The sequence below is a fragment of the Mesoplodon densirostris genome, chromosome 6, assembly GCF_025265405.1.
Source record: "Mesoplodon densirostris isolate mMesDen1 chromosome 6, mMesDen1 primary haplotype, whole genome shotgun sequence".
Taxonomy (NCBI): domain Eukaryota; kingdom Metazoa; phylum Chordata; class Mammalia; order Artiodactyla; family Ziphiidae; genus Mesoplodon; species Mesoplodon densirostris.
In genome coordinates, this window is record NC_082666.1 from 128319529 (window position 1) to 128343811 (window position 24283).

Below are 24283 nucleotides of genomic sequence, written 5' to 3' on the forward strand. Positions count from 1 at the left end.
GGCTTCTCATTGCGGTGGCTTCTCGTTGCGGAGCACGGGCTCTAGAGTGCAGGCTCAGTAGTTGTGGCGCACGGGCTTAGTTGCTCCACTAGATGTGGGATCTTCCCGGACCAGGGCTCGAACCCGTGTCCCCTGCATTGGCAGGCGTATTCTTAACCACCAGGGAAGCCCGAGGTTATTCTTAGTTTTGGAAACAGAGCTGTAAGGCTGGTTCTTAAACTTCAGTGAACTGCTTGAAGTTTCCAGATTGCTAGGACCATGCTTTCTCAGTGGATCTGGGGAGGTGCCCCTAAACCTGCGTTTTTAACAAGTTCCCTGGTGACACACATGTATGCTGGTCAGGAGACCAGCTTGGGAACCACTGCTCTAAGGCGTTCGTCAAACCATAGTGAACGTGAGTCCCCTGGAGTCCTGGTTAACTACAGATGCAGATTCAGGTCTGGCCCCAAATTGTGCATTTCTTGCAAGAACCCCGGAGATGGCAATGCTACTGGTCCATGGACCACTCCTGAGGCTCCAAAGTACAGTTTCTGATGCCTATTAAAGGAACGGGAAAGGTTGGACCACCTTTGCTCACCTTCCTAAATCTGAACAAAAATACGCCCTTCTCCATGTAAAGAACGAAAAGGCACTGTCACTTCCAGCTGTCATCTTGTTGGAGGCGCCAAGAAGAACTTCCCACCTACTGAGCGGAGCTGAGGCGAGGTGGGGGTAGGAGGGCAGTGTGTGTACTGAAGTAGTGACATCAACCCCAGTCGTAAACATTGCTTTCTAACAAAGACTCCTTAGGCCAAGCACGAAGATGCCCCGAGGTCCAGTCCGGTTCACTTAGTGCATCTCTGCGGGGCGTCCAGGTGAGGATGGAGGTGCAGGTGGGTAGGGGGTGCGAATGGGAGAAAGTAGTAAACAGAATTATTCAACTCAGTTTGGGAGTGGGTAGAAAACGTTAGAACTTCACTGAGCTTACGAATGTATCCCAGTTGAAATTGTACAGACACCGACCGCAATGATGAATTTGTAGCTTTAACCCTTGTTAAACATTCTGTAAGTACTATGAGTGACACCAGTTTTTCCTGCAGTGACGTTCACCACGTGTTTAAGAGCGTATCTGAGGTAGTTCTGGGCCTAATTTCTGGGGCACGTCAGAAGTTAAACCTCCTGTGCTTCTGGGAAGAGCTGGTCCCACTCCCACTTGTGGAAGGGAATGACTTGGGGTATTGACAGGCCGGGGTGCGGGCACAGGTGGAGATTCTGTCTCCTGTTCCCTCGAGAACTAACTGGGGTCCTCCCGTTGTGTACGGGTAATTCTTAACGAGTGTCCCAAGAGACAGGACCTCATAACACTGCACACGGCCTCTGCCCTGACCCGGGCAGCTGGTCTTCCAGCAGGACTGGTTACATCGCCAGTTCACCACGCCTGCAGGAAGCCTCAGGTCGCTGCTGGTGTGTGGTTGGTAAAATAAAAAAAAGAGGTAAGAGTTCTTACCTCTTTAAGCAGGCACAGAGCTCATCGAGGCTTGGGGCAGTGTGGGGTGGTAGATTTATAGAAAAGCGTTGACAGGAAGGTAAGAAGAGAGGAGGTGCTGTGGTTTGAAAGTATGGCTGCAGCAGTGAAGTTAAAAAGTTAGGTATTTTTGTTCCACTCAACCCAGGCAAGATATCCCTGGTTAGAGGTTCAAGGGCACCCAGATCCATGGGAACACGATTCCTTCTGGGGGAGAAGGAGCGACAGCAGCTAAAAGTCTACAGACAGTGACTTCGAGATGCCACCAGAACGCAGACTTCACATTGAAGGAGAGGCATTTTATTGGCAGTCATTCCTTTATTAACAGGGTGAAGCAGTGATTTTAAAACAGTAAAAGCCGGCTTCTCCCCAAACTAGTTTCACTGTGGTATCAGAGGGCAGCAGGTCAGAGAAATCTCAACCACCGAGTTTGAAGGAGACAATCTGTTCAACGAGTACAGCTCTTCCAACGAGTAGACTCTCACCCACATGATCAGCCGAGGAGCACACAACAGAAAACCTAAGAATCATGCCAAGGACAAGACCAGAGAGGGCCAGCAGCGCCGCAGACCTCGACAGGTGCAGGTGCCCTGGGAGAACGTGGCTCTCTCCAAAGGGCTGCCCCACTCTCTCTCTCTCCTCAACCTACTCCGGATCTAGAAAGCCGCCTGCTCGGGGGGGAATCCATGGAGCTAGGAGAGCTCTGCTTTCCACTCCTCTGGGCAACTACAGACCCTTCAGGTCTGTCTTGCTCCCTGGTGACGCAGAGGCGGGGGCAGCAGGCACTACACAGCTGGTCTGCAGGAGAGGCTCGCTCTGCTTTGGCGGAGGCTTGCGTCGTGACAGCCCGTCCACTGGGCTGGCCTTGGCTGCATCTCCTTGGAAGACGGTGCGGATGGCAGACAGGAGGCTTGGCCCGACCCAGTCCTCAGGCCCTGGCTAAAAGCCCTTGTATCTCATCCTAACTCAAAGAATAAAAGACATTCCTACCCCCCATCTCATCCCCAGTCCGAATGGCGGTATTTAGGGAAAAACTGCCCCAGGGCCGGCGGACAGGCCCACAGGTGGTTACATCTTCTAGTACTGACGAGTGCATGGGATTCCAGCCACGATTTCCGATTCGATTCCACAGTGATCCTGTCCCCTGAGGATTTTAAAGAAGCCTAGAGAGCAGAAGACGCCTTTAGAGTGTGCTTGGCTTTTGCAGACATACCCACACCCAGCCCTGAAAGACGGGGAAGCGGAAGTCACAAACCAGCCTCAAAACCGTCACCAGCCGGCCCACAAGGTGTTCCGCCGGCTTCCGTTCACCCCGCAGCGCAGCCCCGCATCCGGCCCCTGCACCCGGTGCCGTGGGGACCCGGGCCGAGCACACACCCTCCCGGGATCAGAGGCTGCCCTCGCGGAAGCCCCGGCTCCCCGGCACCTGCGCAGCTGGCAGAGCAGGAGGACAGGACGCCCGCTGTGCCCTGGCTCGGGGGGGCCCTACTCTCAGCAGGAAGGGGCTGCACTCACCATTGTCACCCCAGTCCGTGTTCCAGGAGTTGCCGACCAGCCAGTAGGGGGTGCCGTTCTCCACTCCCCAGCCCAGGATGCGGATGGCGTGGCCACCCATCATCTCTCCCGTGACGTGCTGGTACACCCCTGGGAAAGGAGAAGGCGGTCAGACCGAGACCAGGCGGCCACCCCATCTGCCACAGCACCCCTCCAGCTCGGCTGGTCACCCCGGGCAGGACGGACGGGGCCGGAGGAAAGGACGGGCCCTGGTGTTCCACGAGAAGGCTCCAGGGGTTCCCACAACATTTGGGAATTACTTATGTTTGAAAGCCTGACATATGGGGGGTAAATATTAAGATGGAGGCCAATCAGATGTGTTTGTTGGTTGCCTTTAAAACTAAAGTTGTAAATTCTAATAAAAATACCAAGTTAACTGTGTTACATCCAGGGACTCCATGTAACGATGTGTCAAAAGGGTTCCGTGGCTTAGTTTTAAACTGCTGCTCTGGGACACACCCTGCAGAGGTGCTGGGAGAGAGGGGCTGGGCCGGCAGCTGCCAGTGCTGACGACCCAGAAAGATGCTGGCTAAGGTGCTCCGAGGACCCCCAGGCTACCGCCTCCCTGGTGAATCACTTCGTCAAACTGGAAATGCGTCCTCTCATATAATATTGGTGGAAACTGTTAAAAATGATAAAGTTGGCAGTTCTTTTCTTGCCAGGCACCTTGGGTTTTTTTCTATAAGATTGGAGAGCTTTGGAGTTTTCCATCTAGCAGCATATAAAATGAGACAAGCCCGCAGCACAGACTGTTCGTCTGGAATGGGGGATTTCTAAGACAGCTCTCAGGCAGGGACCATCCTGTCCCTGGCCGTTTGAATCCCCACAGCAAGGTGCTCCCTCTTTCCTCATCCACTGGGTGCTGGGCATGATGCTTAGGCTCTGCCAAGACAAAGATGAAGGAGGTCACTCCTACCGTTACAATGTGAATGCGATGAGGAAGCAATGGAGGCGGATGGAGGTGGGGATGGAAAGGCTCCCCAAGGAGATATTTGGGCTGGCCTTTCCGGGAGTAGTAGGAATCAGCCATACAGGAGACCTCTGGAGATGCCAGGAGGAGCCAGAGGACAGGGCAGGCAGGAAGGTGCCCAGAGCTCTACCACCAGCCAGGGAGCGGCCAGGGGCATGTGGCACCACCTCCCCCTGGAGGCCCGCCTCCCACCCAGGAGGTCCCGCCAGTGGGGAACGCAGACCTCCCTCCCCCGCCAGCTGCCACCAGGGGTCGAGACACACCAGACTTGTACATCAGGAAGTCCGAATACACGGAGAAGGCCCCCTCGACTGGGCCGTTTTTGTAGATCTCCGCCATGATGTCCTTCTCGCTACCGGAGACGCTGTAGGAACTGCATCCTGCAAAGGAACCGGCCAAGTGGGACAGGGCGCCTCCCACAGAGGGTGGCACGGGCTTGCCCCCGGCTCGTGTGCGCAGTGAGCCTGAGGCCCTGGGAGCAGGGCAGGCGGCACCCAGAGGGATTCTAGGGCAGACTCCTCCCCCGTGCAATGAGGGCTTGGGTCGCTTCCCTCCACGGCTGAAGGTCTAAGACACCATTCCCGCAGACTTCAGGGTGGAAACGGGCCGAGAACGCAGTGCACTGCTCCCTCCCGGAAGACAGGCCCTGTTCTGTGTTCCTGACCTAAGACCCCGAAGTCCTGGCCCTCCCTCCTTGGCTTCCCCCCGCCGGTGCGCTGGGGTCACCCACCCCGCTTACCAAAGTGCTTGTCTTCTTTGTAGGACGGGGTGTAGCCCGGCTCACAGATCTTGCTGCACTTGGGGGTGTCGCCCTCCCCCGTGCACGGGGGCCGGGAGCCGTTCACGTGGTGCTCGCAGGGGGGAATAGAGTAGGGCCTGCAACCTGGAGGGCCAAGGGCACAGGTGGGTGTCAGGAGGAGGCCCCTCGAGGCCAGAGAGCAGAATCGGGGCGACGGCTCGCGGGAACAGAAGTTGCCCTCAAGCCTGCGGCACTGACGCTGTCCTCCTGCTGCTAACCCTGCCGCACACAAGGCTGCCTTGTCTTTCGACCTGGATTTTCAGCCCAGCATTCCTGCCCTCAGCCCTTAACCTCTACTTTGTAGGGGGAAATGAGACCACTATTATTCCTGCGTATAAAATCCATCTGGCCAGATGGGGGCTGAGGGCAGACACTCACCCACATGTGAGTTATAGAGGCCCCCGGACACCAAGCCTTGTTTCGTCCAGAAGTTCCAGGCTCCAGAGGGGAAGCCCCCATTACAGCTGAGAAAAGAAGCACTGGTTAAACTCACGGTGAGAGTGGTTCTCGCTGCTCCCAGACCACAGCCCGCTGCACCACCACCGCCTTCAGCAACTGGCCCAACGGTTCTCGCAGATCCCCAAATGCCCCATTCATCCTCCCGACAGCCACTTCTTGCAGGGACTCGCCCAGGCCTGCCCACCAAGATCCCCCAGAAGACAGAAGTACTTTCATAATCACGTCCACACCAGGCTCTGTCTTCTGTCTAGACAGCGGTTCTCGAAGGGCAGTATGTTAGAATCCCGAGGCTCTTACAAAACACCAGTGCCAGGGATTCCCATGTCACTGCTGTGGGGTGAGACCTGGGCATTTTTTTTTTTTTTTTAAACTCCCAGGTATCGCTATCTGCAGCCGCATCTGAGAACCACTGTTGCAGAAGCAAGGACAGAGCTGGCAGAAGACAGGGATCTGGTTACTAACGTGGCTTGTCTGGGAGCCCCCCACCCTTAACTACAGAGAAGGAGACAGGCCCCAGGCTACTACACTTCCTCAAGCAGGAAAGGGGAACCAGCACGACAAAACCCAGAAGCTGAGCCGCCTGTGCCCAGAACATGTGTCTGGCCCCCACGGCCCACACCTAGCTCTGCGCGGCCGGCCTGGTTTCCAACACCCTGGGTCCCCATCGTGTCTCAGCAGAGGCGTCGTCCTGCCTGAGGGAGTGGCGCTCCCGCCCGCAGGGAACCCCCCGGCCAGCGCCCACCCGCGGGTCTGCTGGGCGGCTCCGGGGGGCTCCGACTTACCCATCCCCACACTCGTCGCCACAGCAGGTCAGCATGTCCTCGGCGGACACCTCCACGTTGACACGCCCGTTGCTGCGGATGCAGAGCCGGTCAGAGATGGCTTCCACAGCCCCAAACGCCTGCAAAAACCGGCGCACTGAGCCCCATCCTGCACAGCGGGCCCCCCAGCCTCCACCCGGGGGGCAACGTCGGGCACCCCGCGCCTTCCTGGCGGCTGGTCCCTCTCCACGGCAGCGGAGGGGCCTGGTGCTCAAGCTGGGCATTAAAGCAAGAGACCAGTCCACCCCAAACCTCTACCTGGGCATTCAGCTCGCTGCTGAAACATGCGGTCTTTGGTTTCTGACATAAAAATATTGCTTGTACGAAGGATGAATAGTGTATGATTCGACTTACATATGAGGTACCCAGACTAGTTAAAATCGTTGAGAGACCAAAAAAAAAAAAAGTCAGGGGTGGAGCACAGAGCTGTTAGCGTGACCGCTTCCCCCTCGGGCCCTTACAGTTCCCCCGGTCCTTCTGCTGACCCTACCCAGGACTGCACGGGGCAATCAATTCTGTGTCATCAAAGCCTTTAGTACTTACTTAGGACCTGGTAGCCTCTATGTTCTGTTAGTCCCTGAACAATGATGAAAACCTTCGCTGACATATTCCTGGTCCCCGTGAAACAGACCCGTTACCCGTTCATGAATCTTAAGAATGTACTTTCCCTTTCCAAGCAGCTACCTACCCCCCATACCCTGGGTGAGCTATAAAACTGTCCCGGGGGGGCTTCCCTGGGGGCGCAGTGGTTGAGAGTCCGCCTGCCGATGCAGGGGACGCGGATTCGTGCCCCGGTCCGGGAGGATCCCACATGCCACGGAGCGGCTGGGCCCATGAGCCGTGGCCGCTGAGCCTGCGCGGCTGGAGCCTGTGCTCCGCGACGGGAGGGGCCACAACAGTGAGAGGCCCGCGTACAGCAAAAAAAAAAAAAACTGTCCCAGGGGCTCCTCAGCAGTGCAAAATGCGACTGCACATGCTTCCAGACTGCCGTCCCCACTCACACCCTCATCCCGATCCCACCCTGCGAGTTACCCTGGAATACACTGATTCACTGATTTAAAAAAAGAAAAACCACAAGAGACAGAAAGCAGAAGAGTGGTTGTTGAGGGCTGGGGAGAGGGGAATGGGAGTTAGCGTTTCGTGGGCACAGAGTCTCAGTTTTGCACGATGAAGGGCTCTATGGACGGAGGTGGTGATACCTGCACAGCAACCCGAATGGACCCAATGCCACTGGGTGGTACATTTAATGATTAAGAGGGTTAAGTTTATGTCATGAGTATTTTACCCAAACAAACACAATTTAGGCAGCTCATTGATACAGATGGGATGCTTCTTCAAAGTTAATGGTATTTGCTGATGGCCTAGGACAGGGTGTCAAACAGAAATAAAAACTGCTTCACAACCCATACGTGGGACATGCCCTGTACAGGGCATCCTGCGTGTACTGATTCTTTCACCTGGTCCTGCAATGATTCACATCCTTAGGGATCCTTCTTGTTTTTATACTGGTGGAGACTGAGCCTCGGGAACCTTCTGTGACTTGCCTAGTCACAGCTGGTCTAACCTCAACCCCCCTGGTCTCTCCCACCCCAACTTGTCCCCTGGCCCCAGCCCTCCCGGCCAGCAGGGGACTCACCCAGCAGGAGCCGCAGGAACCCTGGTCTCTGATCTCTCTGATGGTCGGGCAGTTTGGCCACTGTTCCCGGGCATCGAAGCTTTCAGGCAGAATCATGCCCTCAGCAAAGGCAGCTCTGGAAAAAGGAAGGTCTCCATCACAAGCTGTCACCTTAGAACCCACTCTCCTATCCCCACAAAGGCCAGCTGACTGCCGTCACCCAGAAGGGGAGAGGCACAAGGACATGCAAAGGAGGGAGTATGCAAGGGTGTCCCCTTGGAATTTTATTTATTTATTTAAACACTTTTTTTTTTTTTTTGGCTGTGCCGTGCGTCTTGCAGGATCTTAGTTCCCCGACCAGGGATCGAACCCGGGCCCTCAGCAGTGACAGCGTGGAGTCCCAACCACCGGACCAGCAGGAAATTCCCCCCTTGGAATTTTATAAAACAAAATAGGTTCTACTGCTCCACGTAACTTACTATTCTGTACATTTCTTTCTACACCCATTTTGTGGATATTTTTGAAGAGTTTTTGCCACAGGGTCCAGATAATTGTGTCTCTTGCTTCCGCAACCCGACCCCGAATCAAACATCTGCCCAGGCTCATCGTTTTTCAAATACCTTCACAACTGTGTAATGGTCCCCATAACGTTACTATCCCATCCTCACTGTTACGTTTTTCTAACACTTCCTTCAAGAGTAATATCTACACGAAAATAGAAACTGCAGACTTTTCCAGAAAAAAAAAAAAAAAAACATTAACGGCAGATCATATGGCTTTTCTTAGATTTTCCTTAAATTATTCAAGATTGGGTCCATTCAGATCTTGGAGACCCAGACCTGGGGCCTTTCCCACTGCGGCTGGCACGCCTGGAGAAGCACCGTAGGACACTCTGGCATCGGCGGCTAGGCCCTGTACCTCAGGCAGAGTCCCTGCAGCTCCGGGGTCCGTGAGGCCTCCGGATGCCGGGGAAGCCTCCTTGCCTCCCCCCGCTTCCCTCTGTGCCAAGCGTCTCTGCTCCAATGGCAGCGGTGCTGGTGTAGCTGCGTGTCCTCCCCAGCAGTGGGCACTCACCTCTGGGGCAGCTTGGGCCCGCCCAGGAAGGTGCCACACAGCTTCTTCACGTAGCTCAGGTCCACGTTGTAGAAGTTGTGTCCAGCCTGGAAGACAGCCGCACCCATAGCAGTCACCCACCAACACAGGGCGGCAGGGCGGTGGGGATGTTTCCAGAGACGGGGTGGAGCATGCACACCACCCACACAAGCCCTGACAAGGCCGGGGGTCCCCTCCACCTCCGCAGAGCAAGGGGGTTAGGGCACTGCTACAGAACAAATGTCTGCTTCCCCCCCAAAATTCATGTTGCAACCTAACTCCAATGTGATGGTGTTAAGAAGTGGGGCCTTTAGAGGTGCTTAGGTCATGAGGGTGGAGCCCCCATGAATGGGATCAGTGCCCTTTTATAAGGAGACTCCACAGAGCTAGCTTACCCCTCAGGCTAAGTGAGGGCACAAAAAGAAGTCAGCCACTTGCAACCCGGAAGAGGGCCCCCACCAGAACCCGACTGTGCCAACACCCTGATCTTGGACCTCCAGCCTCCAGAACTGCAAGCAACACATTCCCGTTTACAAGCACTGATCTATGTGCTTTTGTTACAGCGTCTGAATGGATTAAGACAGGCATCTGCAGAGCAGGCGGGGAGCAGACCAGAGTGACCGCATGGGCAGTGGGCAGCTCTCAGACCAGTGGGTATCTCCCCCAAGCTGTACCATTTGCTGACATCACGAGAGACCCTCCACTGCCCTGAACATGGCTTATCCCTCATCCCTCTGTTCCTGTAGCCTCGGGCCTCAGGGCTGGGCAGAATCACCGAGTTGGTGGTACTGATGGGCTGTGACACCTGCCACGGTGGGGTTACAGTGTCTGCCCGGCGGTGAACTCTTCCAGAGCTGGTTTACACCCACGCACCTTCACACACACAGACAACACACACTCCAGGGAAGGGGACAGGGCAGTGCGCGTGGGCCTCAGTGGCCAGGTCTGTGCATCAGGTCAACTGTCTAGGACACACTGTCCCGTGGGCCACAGCTGCAGCCCCTCCCTCGGGAGTCAGAGTACACAGAAGGGGCCCCCAGCCCACCTTCCACGTAGTGTTTTGCTTGTTAACAAAGTTGACCAGCTCATCCGACAGAGGCGGGGAATGCACATTGCTCCAGGCACCGGTCAGCACCACCAGGCAGCTGAGTGTGGCCAAGAGCCGCCACATTTTGGAAACTGGATCCTAGATTAACCTGGAAAGGAAAGGACACAAGACATCAGGCTGCTTTTCCCTCAGTTCAGGTGCTGGACACACAGAAGGTGTCACCTCAGGTAGCACTGTTCTGGGGCCACAAACAACCCAGTGGTCGAAGGGATCCCATTCCATCCTGGCTCTACCATCTGCTTCCTTGTGCTCCTCAGTTTCCTCTTCTGGAGCTGAGGTGTCAGCAGACAGCCTTCAAGCCTCGGTGCCCATGTGCTCTCGGCCTTGTCTCAAAGTCCCAGCCCATGCCCATAGCATGCAGGACTGTGAAATGGACTCATGTTTGTGTCCCATGCCCCCAAATTCAAGTTGAAATCCTACCCCCCAAGGGACTGTGTTAGGACGTGGGGCCTTTGGGGAATGATGAGGTCATGAGGGTGGAGCCCTCATGAATGGGATTAGTGCCCTTGTTATGAAAGAGATCCTACAGAGCTCCCTGGCCCCTTCCTCCATGTGAGGACACAGGGGAAGTCTGACCAGGCAGGGGGTCCTTACTGGCAGATGCTGGCCCCTGATCTGGGGCTCCCAGTCTCCAGAACTGTGAGCAGTAAGTTTGTTTGGAAGCCACCGTCTGTAGCATTCTGTTGTAACGGCCTGAATGGCTAAGACAGACTGTGTGCTTCTCCTCCAGGTGGCTGGGAGCATGCACGAGAGAGAGAAAGACAAGAAAGGGCTGTGCTGTGTGCGTGAGGCCCCGTCGGATGCCGGCAGGACACCATGTCACCCGGTCTCTAGAGCTGCTGCAGGACCAGGGCAGGGCTCACAGTCTGAAATGATGCTGGTCACTGCACGGTTTGTGGATCAACTATCTCGTGACCTGGGAGGTCGGGGCCGAGGCCGCTCTGCTGTCAGAACCCACCGCAGGGCCCAGGCGACAAGCAGTTTCAACAAGTCCATTCCAAACAGATGGACAAACCCGGATCTTCAGGCAAAGTCGAATCCAGTGTCCTCCCCACTATGGCCAACCTGCCTCTGCATGGGTTCCTGGAACAAAGTTTGTGACTTCTCCCAAGTTTGTGCTCCCAAGGAATAAACGGCCTTTCCCTGTGATCATGTCTCAAGCGGAAGACCAGTGGGATACGAAAAACGCGAGAGAAGATAAATCTCATGAGCCACATTCTGGACACCAAACAAGCAAACACAAGCCCACCTGCAGCCCCGCATGTGCTGTCTTGAGAGCCGGGAAGCAGCGCTGGTTTGGCCGGTGGCACAGGTCTCCCGGAACTGTCTGTGGCTTTTGCAGTCAGCCAAGGGCTCTGCTTTCAGTTTCAGAGACGGGGCTCCCGAGAAGGGAAGCCATCCCATCACCACCAAGGCCTTAGCTCTTGGATTGGCCTGCAGGTCAGGAGATGGCCAACTTCCAGCTCAGCCTCTGAGGCACACTCTTAGGCAAGAAGCTCTGATGAGAGCAAGAAATGTGACCTGGGCGCCACGGCACTGCGGGGCCTCGTGAGATGCCCACTGTCCCTGACCTCAGGGGGCTGGCACAGCAGGGTCACTGGGTCACCTCCTCAGGTCACAGGTTTTTGTGAGGGGTACATGAAGACGACGTAGGTGACAGTACTGAAGATGCTGCCTTCCACACAGTGAGTTACATTCAAGGGAAAACCTAACGTAAGCAACAATTCACTTGGAAGAATCCATGTGTGAAGATAACCAGACGGTTCTGGAAAAGAACAGTGATGGAGGCCCGAAGGTCTGGGGTGGGAAACGTATGATCAACCCTGGGTGACGCCAGCCCAGGAAGAGCTGCCATCAACTAAACAGGCCATTCGGAAGCACATTCTACGAGGGAGGAAATAGCACATCTTGGTGGATGGTGCCTGCACAACTGGCTGTGCATTTCGGAAAAAAAAAAAAACCCCAAAAGACTCAATCTTTACCCTCAAGTCCTTACTATATAAAAAGTGCTACATGGAACAAAGATCTTGAATAAAAACAGAAGTTGTATGAAGAAAATAAGGGCACTTTTAAAAATGTAACATTGGCGTTAGGAATGCCTAAGATTGACATAAAACAGAATCTTAAAAGGGGAAAATGATTACATGAAAATAAAGCCTCTCTTCTAGAAAAAAAAAAATACAAAGTGACAAATGGACAAAAAACAGTCCTTACAAATACTTAGGGCTCTGTTTCCCTAATATGCAAAGGACTCAAAAAATCATAATAGAAAAATGGCCAGAGGACATACACAGTAAATGTACAGAAAAAACTATAGAAGGCCAACAGATACTTAAAGATGCTCAGCAAAGAGGTATGTATCTTCCAGACCGGCAAAGGTGGCAGGGTTGGAAAGTTTTCAGCTGGGGTTAGATGTGTAGGGAAACAGATGCTAACGCTGATGAATACCCAGTGGTAGGTATGACCCACCCTCTGTCAATTCTCCTAACTGCATGCCCTTTGACTCAGCAGTTTGACATTTAGAAATTTATCCCACAAGCCTCAAGATGAAAGATACCGGTATACGGGTGTTCACTAAACATTCTTGGTGTTCGCAAAAGGCCGTAAAGAAAGCATCTAATAACATTAACTGTAACAGCTGTGGTAAATGCTTAAATGATAGAACACAAAAGCAGCCATTAGGAAATGAACTAGTTGAAGTGAATCACACGGTACTGATAAAAGAGACCAAAACAGACAGTAAGTGAAGGAGAGCAAAGCGGCAGGTGAGTCATGGCAAGTGTGAGCCCATCAGGCCACGTACATGTTCATCCCCGTCACTCGTGCAAAACGTTGAGAAAAACATACACAAGTCCCAAGAAGCTGCTGATTTTCACTATACAGCCGCCTTTTTTTAAAATGAGTATGTTACATATATATATATATATATTTTAAAATGAGCATGTTATATTTGTGGGGTTTTTTTAAGGAAGAATAATAGCTGGTGCTACCAAAGACCCAGAGCCACCCAGCTGAAAGAACATTTGCTCTGATGCACCCCCAAATGCTGTTTCCAATCGGATGCCTTCTCCCCAGTGACTTCCTGCTCAGAACGCTTAACTTTCCCGTTTTCAGTGACTCACGGGGAAGCTGATGCTCACATGACCCCATGTCAGGCAGCCTCCAAACTGTTAGGAAACGTCTTTCCGCGTCCCCGTGCGGCAGGAGGAGCGACAGAGCTCTCTGGGGCCTCTTTTAAAAGTCTTCTGGGCAGAGATGCAAAGCAGAGGGTTCCTTTATATCGACACCCTGACCTACCCCCGGCATCTTAACAACATCTGCCCCAAGATGGGAGGTGTGCTCCCCACACGTGGGCGTCCGGACCCACCAGGCAGGTGGAGGCCTGGCTGACGGGCCCGTCAGAATCGCACCTGGAAGGGTCACCACCCTAGGCTCTCACCACTACCTGTCCAGGTGTCAGGAACATGGCAGGGTCCTCGGGAAACCAGAGGCCATCCGCGCAGAACACTCCCCGTGTGTCAAACAGGAGTGTCCCCAGGGCCCCCGGCGGGCTTCGCCGGCCGCTCACGTGGAGCGTGGGGCACCTCCACGCACCGGACTGCACAGATCTCTCTGGTTTCGGGAACCCCCTGGAGGTCCGGTGGTTAGCTCTCGGCGCTTTCACTGCCGAGGGCCTGGGTTTGATCCCTGGCCACCACTGGTCCGGGAACTGGTATCCCGCAAGCTGCATGGCACAGCCAAAAAAAAGAGGAAAGGGTTCTCTGGTTTCGCGGGGGCGGGGAACGTGGGCGGCTCCCAGTTGGTTCTCAGTCGCTGGGCTGACAACGGCCCCACGTCCCGCCCTCCTTCCCTGCCCCATGGCTCCTGTCAACTGTTCTCCCTGCTCATCCCTGGCCTCAGTGAGAACCGGGCCCGTGAGCCTGGGGTCAGGGTGCAGTATGAACCACCACTCCAGCCTGGTCATGGGGCCTTCCCTGCAGCCTCAGCCCGCCCGCCGGGGCCGCAGCATCACAGGAGAGCATCTGGGCTGGAGTTCAAGTGGTCAACAGCCGCGGGAGCCGCTGGAGAGGATGAGAGTGGGGCTTGGGGTCAGGAGACTTGGAGTCCACTTACTTCCCAACTGTGTACCCGCCTTCACTGAGCCTCAGTCTCACCACCTGTAAAATGGGGCTAGTGACCACTCGTGTCCCCGGGTGGAAGTCCAGAGTGAAAGGAGGGTGCCTGCCAGTCAGAAGGCAGCAAAGGCCCCACCCTTCTCCTCCTCCCTGTCTCCTCGCCTTTCCCCACTTGCAGTCCGTGCCAGACAAGTCCAGTTCACTCAAACCCGCCCAAAATACCTCCACGTCACAAAGAGCCCCAATTAAAACTGAGATTTTAACTCTAATCAATCTCCCAATGGACCTCTCCTTCTAAGGGTCCGGGGGTTGCTGAGATCCCAGAGAATACGGAATCAAATTTCTCCTCCTATGGGGACAGACAGATGCCCCTGCATTCCAGTGGACACCAGCTCTTCCTCTCTGTCCACATCCACATGCATCGTGAAACAGGACAAACTAAGCACAAACGGTTTAAAGCATGAGCTGTGCTGTTACCAAGCCAGTCACGGTCCCACTCGTGGCCTCAGCATGAAACACTACCAGCTTTCACTTCCCCTCTTTTGAACAAACATTTCCCTTTTCTCAATTCTGTGGGGGTTTCTCCCCCCTTAAAAACGAGAAAGGACAGAAAGTCCTTATTGTGAGGGAAGAGGGCCCCAAACAGGATTAGGACACCTGCAAGACACCAGATCCCCATCAGGGTGTGGACAGGAGGAAGGACAGCTGTGGGCAGATGTGCCCTGCAGCCCTCAGTCAGCTGACTTGCTGGGAAGACCCTGGGCTCCATCACACCCTCTGGCCCTTTTCCAAGCTACCCTCTGGCTTTAAAACATGGGCTCTCTCACTCTTTCCGCTCCAAAGCCCTAGAGCACCTAACTGTTTATGTGAAAGCGCATTCCGCTCGAGCTCGGCAGAATACTGTCCCGGGCAAAGTGGGGCCCGCGTCCAGGTGACTCTGTGAGCTGCTCCCCACACCACCGTGAAGCCAGTCCTGGGGCCACCATGGGCCTCGGGGCTCTGGAAGGAGGGGAATGAACACAGGCGTTCTGACATCCCAGGGACACACAGCCAAGATTGACTTTTAAAACAGCTTTCTTACGTGGTTAAGAGCCCTCTGTAGACTGGATTCTAAACCTGATCTAAGGAGACAGGACACATGTACCTGAAATTTCCAAATCGGCCAGCTGCGATCTCGCGGCTAATCCAGAAGAAGACGGATGCAGGTCCAGCCACAGTCTTTCATCAGGTCCTGTGCCCTCCCTCACCCGCTGCTGCCGCTTAAACACTGCTGTCCCTTTCACTGTTGGCTCAAAGGAACTGAGTGCCTACATGTTGCCAACAGCCACAAATTGAGGTTGTTTCTGACAGGTCCGCAGAGTGGCTCTAGGCGGGGGAAGGTGGAAGGGCTGGAGGGCTGTGAAGGTCCAGTGGGACCTTTTGCTACAGCTTGTGTTTCTTTCTCTTCCACAAAGGCTGCTCCGCCCCTCGCCGTCACCGCAGCACTTGCTCCTGGAGCCTGGGCCACTTCAGCGCTCCCACACAGAAGCAGGCAGGCCTGTGCTTCCCCTCCACGTCAGCCGCCCACTTACACCTCCATGCTGGAGCGGCACAAGCGCCTTGACCTCAACTGTGCTCGGATCGACCCGAAGGACACCCGGGACCTCTCCTCGAGTCTGCAGCACAGCCTTGATGCGCTCTTTCTGTTTTACGTCTTGGTTCCTAATGGAAACATGTGAAGCTGCTTTCTGGCTTATAATCTTTAAATCAAAACCAAAACCAAACAAAAACAGCTGCCAGTCTTCATCCTCACAGCTTTTTTTTTTTTTTTTTTTTGCGTTACGTGGGCCTCTCACTGTTGTGGCCTCTCCCGTTGCGGAGCACAGGCTCCGGACGCACAGGCTCAGCGGCCATGGCTCACGGGCCCAGCTGCTCCGCGGCATGTGGGATCCTACCGGACCAGGGCACGAACCCGTGTCCCCTGCATCGGCAGGCGGACTCTCAACCACTGCGCCACCAGGGAAGCCCTATCCTCACAGCTTTAAGGAGACAGATGGCCAGGCACCGGCTGGCTATCCAGCCCCTAGAGCCCGGCTCCCGGCAGCTGAATGCGCCCAAGCAAGTGCTGTGTGGCCCAGAAAAGGCATCCAGCGCGTCACTGCAGGCTCCAGGAGCTGTGAGAAGGCCCCACCTGCCTCCACCACCTGAACCCTTTTGGACAATCACAGGGACCCCCCTGCTCCCCATCTGCCGGTCGTCTATCTGAAATAAGTGACTAATTCCCACCAGGCTCAGCAGAGAGGCCTCCTCAAGCTGCTCTCCCATGGTGCCTGGAAACCGCACGGCTACACTGCCCACAAATGGGACGCTGCTTAAGATCAGTCACAGCAGCTCATAACCTGCACACAGAAGAAAATTGCTCTCCTAGGCCTAAAACAATGGACCCCCCAAGAAGGCCCTCAGCGGTCAAAACATTCTGTATTTTTGAGAAACATGACCATTTGGGCAAAGTTCTGGAAAGTTCTGGAGGCTTCTGCTTGCTGGATTGCTCCCCGACTCTGACCCTGACTTCGCGAGATGCTGAAGGAGTACTTCATCCCCGTGTCTCAGCTTCTAAAACGGGCGTGCTGCCTGGATTCTGAAGGGCCTTGGGGCTACTTCATAAAAGCTTTCAGAAATCCTTGGAGAGTCAAATGAGATTAGTGTTCCATGCCTCTCCAGCCTGCGGGAACACAGCAGTTCCCTAATTCAATCCGAGGCCAGAGTACATCTCCCTGCTGGCTGGGCGATGATGGGGGGATTGGCAGACACAAGAGCAAGCAACAGAAAGGCCTCGCCTCTCCGGCCTCGTCCGGGCTTCCTCCCCTGGGGCCCTGGGAAGATACACTCCCCTCGCCAGGCTGCTGGGAGATGGAAGGAGACGTCTTCCCCGCAGCCTGGCTCGGTGTGTGTGGACAGCCCTACAGCCACCAGAAAACAATCCCTCAGGCACCAGCACCAGCAGCGCGAACGTACAGCTCCCCGTGCACAGGCCGGTTACCTCCTGCCATCCCAGGGTAATTCTGTCTGATCTCAGCTGTATCCCAGTGTGGAAGAAAAATCATGATCCCCCTACTCAGATGATGGTTTATCCTGCTCTCCTGACCACCAGGACAAAGCAGCCCCCAAATACCTGCAGGGTTAAGTAGATGGAGAAGGGGGGTGCCGATGGCTCCCAGCTGACGTGTGACGAGGCCTCTACCCTGGAGCGGCTGAACCTCTCGGGCGGCATCGCCCAGGTCTTGCGCAAGCCCAGAGGCCACGTGACTGGTTTGTTCCAGTGAGCACATCCTGCCCCAGTCCAGGTCAGCAGGTCAGGGGGTCACGGAGAAGCTCAGCCCCGCTGGGTCTCTCGGCAGAGGAGCTAGGTTCACACTGCTCTATCCTGCATCAGTTCACTGCCTAGATGGTATCTGTCCTATCCTCCTTGCCGTGCTGGTAACTCTAGATTATTTGACGACCGGACTAAGGGAGTGATTTGCCTCGCAGAGACGGGTAATACAGTCAAGACTGCAGGCACCATCCTTCCCAGCGCCCAGCATTCATAAGATGGTAGTGACGGAAAAGGGCCTCTGGTCTTGATTAAGGCTTTTGTTTCCCAGGTGAGGGGAACTGAAGCTTAAGAAAAGACCCAAGGCAAGCTCTGGATGGTGTACCTGGGTAGGAACAGAACTGCCAAGAGATGGAATTGTAGAGATTCCCCCACAATTACCTGGGTGACAGCTGTCATGTCACAAACTTGCAGTTGCCTCAGTTTTCTCCCCTGTGAAGTGGAAGAGTCAGGCTTCCAGTACCCAAAACCCGCACGCATCCTCAAAGTTAAAAAATCAGAAAATACTATCGAATTGCAGACAAGTCCAGATACCTAGGTTAGGATCAAAAGAAGCCTTCATAAGTTCTAGCTGTGGACAAACACATTAAAACCCACAAGCTATCACTGATCAACAACAAAAACAGAAAAACCTCATCAATGGTTTCCTAGAGCAAAGAATTGAATTTGACTTCCCAGTCATGCAAATCAAAACAAGGACAGCATTTCAAACGCACCAGACTGGCAGAAATTAAAGGCCGATAATATCTGGTGTTGGTAAACATGAGAGACAAGAACCCTCAAGGCCACTGGGAATATACGTTGGTAAAACCTCACTGGACAGCACTGTCAGTATCTAGAAAAATGGAAGGTGCACACACCTTAGGACCCAGCAACTCACTGACTTCTCCTGCTTCTGCCCTAGAGAATCTCTTGCAAGTGTCTGACAGACACAAGGATACTGCAGCGCTGTGAGAACAGTGAAAAAGCAAAACTAACTGTCCCTCAGGAAATAAATACACCGTGCATTTAAGATGAATGAACTGGATCTGCTATGTATCTATGTATTAACTAACGTAAATCAATCTCACAGACACAAGTGGAAAAAGGACACATGCAGTATAATTAAAGTATGTTAATTTCAATAACATTATTCACAAATTGATACAAAGTATTAAAAGAACAAGGAGAAAAAAAAACCCAACCAGGCAGGAGAATCATAGAGAAGAGAAGATAGGAGTTACAAGGTCCCTCAGACACCAGTAACAGATTTGCAGAGTGAAGAAACTGGAAGCTGCTGCCTGACCACTGGGGCCATGACCAGCAGGGAAGGCGCTGACTCTAAGACCACACACACACACACAGACACACACACACACAGACACACACACACACACAGACACCCCTGAGATAAGTTGTGGGTGTTGCAGAAAGCAGGTGGGGATGAGGCCTGCGCTTTAAGACGGGACTGAAGTCTGAACATTTAATGGTGTTTGATCCCTAGATCCCCCTCCTACCCAAACTAGGTTGGGATGTGAACATACCAGGCATGGAGGGACGTGGGAGTCATCTCCCAGGCACCCTTGCTTAGGCAGCTCTGGAGTGTGCGCTGAGCGCGAACCCAGAAAGATGAAGACACGGGATGAGGGGTGGCATGCCGACAGCCTCCCAAAACCCAGTGAGTCCAACACACACCTGCGTGTGTGCTTCAACTAGATTCGTCAACTTACCGTCCATTCTGACCACCTCTACACATGAGGCTGAACCACATCCAAGTGCCTGACTGCAATCCTCCTTGACGTACAAAAACTACCATTCCATATAGTTCAGCCTCACGTATTTCCAACGCTTTCCTTATGCTAAACTGCCCAAAACAGGCGGCAGACACTGTGGGTCCTCACCCTGAAACGTTTCAGTTCTTCTCTCCCGAGCACGGGGATATATTCAATACAACCCCAACTCATCACCACATTTAAGAAAACCACCCAACAGACATCCCAAGGCTCACCTGAAAGCACTCTTCCTTCACCTCCCAATCCAGCTGCCAAGGGTAACACAAGGTATCTTAGCCCTAAAATGTATGCCAGTTCCTACTCCAACTCCCAGGGCCGGCAGCTGGGGAAAGAAAGAGCCCATCTACAAGGAGGGCCGCAGCTCAGGCTGCTGAATCGGCAGCACACAGGCAGGTGCTTCCTGGAGCTAAAGGGCTTCCACACTCACTGCCTGGCCAGTTCAGAAACACGCTGTCCTGACCCAGCAGCAGGGGGGGCTCAAGTGGAGCCAGGGCTGTGTCTGGCCCAAGTGGCCTTCCCCTGGGCCTGGGAAGCCCCCAGATAAGGGATCTGCACCCTTCCACTTGGCTGCACCCCAGCTCTGGGACAAAAATGCCCCCAAAGGTTTGAGCGAATCCATTCTCCAGGGTGCCTTCAACTCGCTGGGAAAGCCACACAGGTTGAACGGGGCAGCACAGCCCCTTTCTCTACGAAGCTCAAGGGCGCTAAGTCACCATCACCAGTGCCAACGGGAAACAATCCTCCAGAAAGTTAAGGATGTTATGAAAGAAAAGGAAAGTAGCCTTTACCAAACCAGACGCCCTGCTAAGGCTCTTCCTCGTATCACGCTGCATCTATAGATTCAACTAGATGAACGCACCTCAGCTGCATTTGCCTCTAGTGAGGCACCTGAGGGTCAGTTTTTCCAAAGGTAACCAAAGGTTCTAGGCCTCCCTTTGAACCCCTCCTCCCCCCACTGGGTACGAGTCTCTTCTGGGTCAGGGGGAGGGAATATGGAGCCTGAGCTACTGTCCTTCTCCCCGTGCCAGCCTACTGGCTTCCTCAGTGCCTGAGGAAGGGGTTGACCGAGGCCCACGAAGAAGACAAATCCAATTCACATCCACCTGGACAGCCGGCGGACCCCCAAACTCGGTCACCCCACAACGCTCCCTCTCCAAGGCCTCCACGGTCATCAGCTGAGGGACAGGCGATGCCCCCGGGCCTCTGCCCTGCCTTCGCCTCTCCCGCAGCACCCTGGGCCCAGGCCGGCTCCCTTCCTTAGCAATCCAGGGGTGGGCCCGGCATCTCCCTCCCCCCACACTCCCGGGGGGAAGGGGCTGGGACCCCGGGTCCTACAGCCTCCTGTCCCCCACTCTGCTTAGTTTCTCCTCCCATCTGTGGATTTAACTCTTCCTGTGGGTCTCATCCCCCTCCACCCAGTTCCAGGTTCCTGTTTTACAATTTCTGTCTTCTGGGGGTCCCCGGACTTGGGTGTGACTGTGTGCAAGAAACTGCGCGGGCAAACCCTTTAGAAAAAGAATACACCTAAAACTGATGCAGGTAAATACTATCATCCCAGCAATTTGCCGAGGAAACTGAGGCCCAGAAGCTCAAAAGGGGCTGGGGAGCCGAGCTGCCGCCGAAGTCAGCGGGGCCCGGGCCAAGCTCTTCCTCGCAGGCTCCTCCCTCGGATCCCACCGCCCGGCCCTCCCCGGCCCTGAAGACTGCGGACCGTGGGGTCTGGATGACCCGGCCTGGGGTCAGAACACGACCGGGGGACGGGGGGCTGGCGGGGGGACACGAGCCTCCCAGCCGGAGAGGGAATGGGGGAGGAGCCCCGGCTACCCGCGCGGGGGTTGATTTTTGCTTTTCTCACCACAACGACGTCTGGGAGGGCGCCGTGCCGCCCCGGCTCGCTCGGCTGCGACTGCCCGAGGGTCCCCCTTTCCGCCGGCCAGGGATGCCGGTCTCCCCATCCCCCCGACCCGCCCGCACGCACTTACTCACCGCGCTCCGCTGCCGCTGCAGAGGGCCTGGGCCTGCAGCCTGAGACCGCCCTGGCCGGTGTTGGGGCTTGTGCCGGTGCCTGAGCAGCCGCTGTAGCTCCCCAGGGTCGCCCCCGCGCTAAGTAGAGCGCCCGGCCCCGCCCCGCGCTCGACTGACTCATCACGTGACCGCCGGCGCCCCCGCCGCGCCCCGCCCCGCGCCCGGCTGACTCACCACGTGACCGCCAGCGCCCCGCCCCCGCCCGACTTCCGGGCTCCAGCCGCCTGGAAAGAGGGGTTCTGAGCTCCGCCGGCTTCCACTCTGCGCGCTGGGACCCGTGCGGAGCGGAAGGGGGCTGGAGGCGGCCCTCGGGGCCTCACCCCGCCTGGAGAGATTCCCCGGGGCCCACCCTGCCCAGACGCAGCGCATCAAAGCCAAAGCCCGGATCCCTACTTGGGGGAGGGGACAGCTGTTTCTTATTTCGTTGATCCAGAAACAACTGCCAGAGATGGGGGTATCGAGACAGCAGGCTTCCCAGAAGAGCCTTAAAAGGCTGTCAGCTGTACTATTCTGAGGCTGTGCCTATCAGATAGTCCAGCTATGTAAGAAAAAAAAGGTAGTAGTTAATTACCACTGAGGACTAACTTCAGGAGCTGCACCAGGATTTATATAGAGAAGGACCTGAGAGGCAGAAACACGTTTGGAAGAGTGGTGCCAGGAGGCCGGTCCTGAAGAGGACGTACACAGCAAGCACACTGCTGTACTTGAAGTTTACTTGGGGGTGGGGGTCCCTATGGAGGCTGATGGAGGGGCTCAAGTCCCACTTGGTTCCATGATTCCCCGGATGTTTTTTTTTAATAAATAAATAAATTTATTTATTTATTTAGGGGCTGTGTTGGGTCTTCGTTGCTATGCGCGGGCGTTCTCTGGTTGCTGCGAGCGGGGGCTACTCTTCATTGCAGTGAGGGCTTCTCATTGCGCTGGCTTCTCATGTTGTGGAGCACGGGCTCTAGGTGCGTGGGCTTCATTAGTTGTGGCACGCGGGCTCAGTAGTTGTGGCTCACGGGCTCTAGAGCGCAGGCTCAGTAGTTGTGGCGCACGGGCTTAGTTGCTCCGTGGCATGTGGGATCTTCCCGGACCAGGGCTAGAACCTGTGTCCACTACATTGGCAGGCGGATTCTTAACCACTGCACCACCAGGGAAATCCCCTGCCTGGATGTTTCTAATACGCATGACGATCTTGCAACGTTGGTATGATCCCAGTTTTATTCAACAGGCTCAGAAAAGTCTGGTATTTTATCCTGGTGCTCCTGTAGTAAGAAAGCTGTAGGTCTGGCCAACTCCAGGAGGCCCTGGCTGTCTGCTGAGTCCTGCGGATGCCTGGCCATGAGCTGTGACACAGTCCCTGTGCATGCCAGGGCCCTTCAGAGAGCTCTCCGGACACATGTGGTCACACCTGTTTGGTCCCAGTTAGGGGTAAGAGTGAAAGGAAAAAAGACTCAGTCCACGCATGGTTGCTGCATCCTCAAGTGTGTGGAATATCCAAGGAGCTTACAACAGCAGTGGGGATCAAGAGACTCCAGCCTTGGACTCCAGACTGCAAGTCAGTGTTTTGCCAAGTCACCTTCATATGACATCAGTCATTCTTGAATTCCATAATAGTGCCCATAAGAGGCACAGGTAGGAAGACACACCCATGATCATGATAAATCTCTCTCTCTCTCTCCCTCTCTCTTCTTTACAGCATGACAAGAGGAGTGCCAAGTGCTTTCCATGCATTCTCTCAATTTTACGGAATTTTGGATGGGTGCCATTATAGAGATAGAAATCCCTTTTGAAATAGGGCAAAAGAAAAATAAACAGGTACTACTAGAGTAGAATTGAACCATTCCTGGGAGATCCAGTTGCTTCATGGAGGAAGCAACATGCCACAGGATCTATGTTACTTCCCTCTTTGCTCTCACTGGTTCTTAAGCCCCAAGAGGACCAGGACTTTGCCTGTGTTGTTCCCTCTGCATCCCCAGCACATAGTAGCGTGCTTGGCACCTAGTAGAGAACGAACACTTGTTCATTGAGTGAATTCATAAATAAATGAAATGGACTTTGAAGGTTTAATAGAATTTTGGCTTAACTTGCCAGGTTTGGGACCAGGGAATAGTGCTCAGAATGTACAGAAGGGCCTTGGCCTGTATGTGCAGAAGATGTTTGCCTGTTGAGCTTCTGGGAAAGAGGCCTAGGTATACAACCAAAAAAGATAAAAACATATCCTCACAAAAACTTGGATTCAGATGTTCATTGCAGCATTATTCACAATAAACAAAGGGTAGAACAACCCAGTGCCCATCCACTGATGAACTGATACTCAATACGCCATATGCCCGTATAATGGAATGGTACTCATTTATAAAAAGGAATGAAATATCAGTACATACTACGGCATGGATAAGCCTTGAAAACATTTATGCTAAGTGAAAGAAGCCAGTCACAAAGACCACATATCATATGATCCCATTTATATGAAATGTCCAGAAGAGGCAAATCTATAGAGATCGAAAGTAGATTAGTGATTGTCTCAGGCTGGGGGGGCAGACAGGGAGATGGGAGATTTGGGAGGTGATAGCTAAAAGGTATGGGATTTCTTGAGTAATAAAAGTGCTCTAAAATTGATTGTGGTGATGGATATATATGTACCCTATGAGCATAGTAAAAGAAAAAAACATTGAATTGTACATTTTTAAATGAGTAAATATTTTGGTATGTCAGTTATATCTCAATAAAACTATCACAAAAAAAATTTTTTTAAGAGGGTTGATTAAGGAAGTACTGGAAAAGGCTAAAGTAGAAACAATCCTCCCCCCACCCCCTTTTTCTGGCTGTCCTTTAAAAAGTCCCTTTTCTGAAGAAATACCAGATCTGTGTTTCCCTCTTTTGTAAACACTTGTAAATTCATTTTCCTCTGACCTCTTTCTGCCAGCTTCTAAATCCAGGAGAGTTAGGCTGGTGGTGGAGAGATTTTTAATGGATGGTCAGTCGATATTTACTGGGCTCTTTAGTAGCTGACAGTGGAGTCTGATGGTTTGGGCATCGGCTAGTTCTTCCTCCCAGGTGTTGACCCAACAGAGTGACACCTGATAAAAGCGAATCCTCTCTCTACCTTCTT

At 54.0% G+C, this 24283-nt stretch overlaps 1 protein-coding gene across 2 annotated transcripts; it reads right to left on the bottom strand.

Annotated features, from left to right (window-relative positions):
* Positions 1-1802: 1802 nt before the first annotated feature.
* CTSB (cathepsin B) lies at positions 1803-21271 on the bottom strand. Of its 2 annotated transcripts, XM_060102643.1 has the most exons (10): positions 21145-21271; positions 9860-10010; positions 8797-8882; positions 7744-7858; positions 6069-6187; positions 5206-5291; positions 4768-4911; positions 4292-4408; positions 3020-3148; positions 1803-2667 (listed from the first exon to the last, which is right to left on the bottom strand). In XM_060102643.1, exons 2-10 carry the CDS (start codon positions 9983-9985, stop codon positions 2582-2584), a joined length of 1008 nt encoding a protein of 335 aa, XP_059958626.1. In that variant the 5' UTR covers positions 9986-10010; positions 21145-21271; the 3' UTR covers positions 1803-2581. The 2 variants fall into 2 exon arrangements, with proteins under 2 accessions (XP_059958626.1, XP_059958627.1); XM_060102644.1 differs by lacking the exons at positions 6069-6187; positions 8797-8882; positions 9860-10010; positions 21145-21271 and having other exon boundaries at positions 7744-7817.
* Positions 21272-24283: the final 3012 nt, after the last annotated feature.

Bases quoted from the DNA above. Each gene is read 5' to 3' on its own strand.
- CTSB (XM_060102643.1), bottom strand. From the start codon at position 9,985: ATGTGGCGGCTCTTGGCCACACTCAGCTGCCTGGTGGTGCTGACCGGT. The intron at 4,912-5,205 runs GTGAGTGTCTGC...TTGGCCCTCCAG, and splicing joins CCTCTATAACTCACATGTGG to GTTGCAGGCCCTACTCTATT. The intron at 2,668-3,019 runs GTGAGTGCAGCC...TCTGCTCTCTAG, and splicing joins CACGGACTGGGGTGACAATG to GCTTCTTTAAAATCCTCAGG.